The sequence below is a fragment of the Anarrhichthys ocellatus genome, unplaced genomic scaffold (assembly GCF_004355925.1).
Source record: "Anarrhichthys ocellatus isolate YVR2014 unplaced genomic scaffold, GSC_Weel_1.0 scaffold14, whole genome shotgun sequence".
Classification (NCBI taxonomy): domain Eukaryota; kingdom Metazoa; phylum Chordata; class Actinopteri; order Perciformes; family Anarhichadidae; genus Anarrhichthys; species Anarrhichthys ocellatus.
In genome coordinates, this window is record NW_022280044.1 from 3,652,314 (window position 1) to 3,654,326 (window position 2,013).

Genomic DNA, 2,013 nt, shown 5'->3' on the forward strand with positions numbered 1-2,013 from the left:
TGTGTGTGTGTGTGTGTGTGTGTGTGTGTGTGTGTGTGTGTGTGTGTATATATATGTGTGTGTGTGTGTGTATATGTGTGTGTATATAAGGCCAGACCTAACACTACGTTTGGAACCATTTGGGCTGGAATTGGACATCTGCTTCTGGGCTGAGCAACACACGGCCCCATGCTAACACACAGCGTGACAGCTGCTATGTAATTAGCAGAGTGTTGACTGGTCTGCTCACTGCAGGAGCCACCTAACCCAACACACAAACAACACACACAAACACACACACACACACACGACAGTGGTTGGGCTTTGAGCCTCTTCTAGTTTGCATTATTTTGCATTACTGAATAAGATGCATTCTATTTACATTACAAATGTCTTCATTTGCTCATCAGACCGCCGTCTGAATGTGATGAAGGGGCTCCGAATGGCGTAAACATAACCGCAAGCGGTTTCTGTTTCCTGCCAGCTCCAGCAGCTCCAGTCACTCAACAAGTACAATCAATCTGTCTCTCTTTGTCTCAAACACACCTGTCGTACCTGTAGGTGTGCTGCTGCGGAAGGAGGAAGAGGGAGTGATGGGGGGTGTGACCGGAGGCGTCAGGTTACCGCTGGTGTGTCGAGGAGGCGTGGCCGTGCTATTCCTGGACACTCCGCCAGTGAGGGCCAGGGACAGCTTGGGCGCGGCCTTCTTCTTCATGGTCTCCTGCTCCCGGCGCGCTGCATCCGTCATGAACCTGATCACACGCAACGGTGGCGAAAGGGGGGTGTCATCAGTAAATCCCATGACACGGTTAAGTCCCTGAATATAATACAATTTACCAACATGATGTCACCTTGATGACCTAATTAATGGCGGCAATGCAGGTGAACCTACTGAAATACTAAACTTAATTCAAAGAAAATATAACTGTTGCATCCAAAAGTTTCCCTTTTATTATCATTTCTAACTTGGGTCTGAATTTCTTTAGCCAACGTCTCTGTCAGTTATGACAACTCTACGCTGATCAAAGCAATTAACTTGGAACACACGGACATTGTTATAATAAAGTCAGATGGGGCCGTACATAAGCAGCGACACCAACTGACAGAACACAAACAAAACTGAGTGTACATAACATATACAGTTGTCACAACATTGTACAGTAAATGCGGCTGACATTTACAGCCTCGCCACTTGTGAACAATTACCACAGAAACACAAACCTAACTCTCTCTGTTTTACCGTTATCTTTCTCAGTGTTGCGTGTCGGAGTGATTTAACGGTGCATGACACAACGGTTGTGCCGTTTACAGCACGGGGATTTAGGAGTGATTGTCTTATGTGGTTTTCTGTGCTGGTCTGTGGATGAGTCACTGCTGTGTCTATGGGAAGACATCATTCATTTGAGCTGCTCTCCGCAAGCCACATGTACGCACACGCACACTCACACACTTAAATACAGTCCTTCCACTGGTAGAGCAATGCTGCCCTCTGTAGACACCTTTGCTTCTGTGTGTGTGTGTGCGTGTGTGTGTGTGTGTGTGTACCTGTTGATGTAGCTTAGGGCCAGATAAGTGGGCTGCTGTTGCTCCTGCTTCTCCAGGACCCGCGGATCTGTGTCTGAGAGAGAGAGAGAGAGACATTCAGATTAATCACTGCTCTCTCTGGAGGGAAAATGTTGCGCGAATACTCTTAGTATGTAGCTGACTCATACGTCCATTCTTCCTGCCAGACTGGCTGATAGATTACAGGATGTTTCGCACACTGCATTCTCTGTGCGTAATATGCGAGAGCCTGCAGATACATTTCAGATACTTGTGGCACATTATTGCGCCGAGCTGTCTGTAATTTACTATGAATGCCTTTCCCAAAGTGACCAAAAGCTGATTAATCGTTGCCCGAGTCTGAATGTGGCAAAGACGAAATTTGTCCAGAGAGTGAAAAAGCGACTTGGAGGCTGTGATGAATGTACACAGTGTATTACTCGAAACACACACACACACACACACACACACACACACACACACACACACACA

At 46.8% G+C, this 2,013-nt stretch overlaps 1 protein-coding gene across 3 annotated transcripts in view; it reads right to left on the reverse strand.

Annotated features, from left to right (window-relative positions):
* Nucleotides 1–2,013, reverse strand: part of jazf1a (JAZF zinc finger 1a) — a 13,199-nt gene that overhangs the window by 4,438 nt on the left and 6,748 nt on the right. Inside the window, exons 2-4 of one of the 3 annotated variants that reach the window (XM_031853693.1) lie at nucleotides 1,525–1,597; nucleotides 535–731; nucleotides 98–241 (exon numbers count right to left, since the gene is read on the reverse strand). In XM_031853693.1, the coding sequence (XP_031709553.1) occupies nucleotides 98–241; nucleotides 535–731; nucleotides 1,525–1,597 (414 nt within the window). Of the gene's footprint in view, nucleotides 1–97; nucleotides 242–525; nucleotides 732–1,524; nucleotides 1,598–2,013 lie in introns of all 3 variants that reach the window. The other 2 variants (XM_031853694.1, XM_031853695.1) reach the window with 2 other exon arrangements.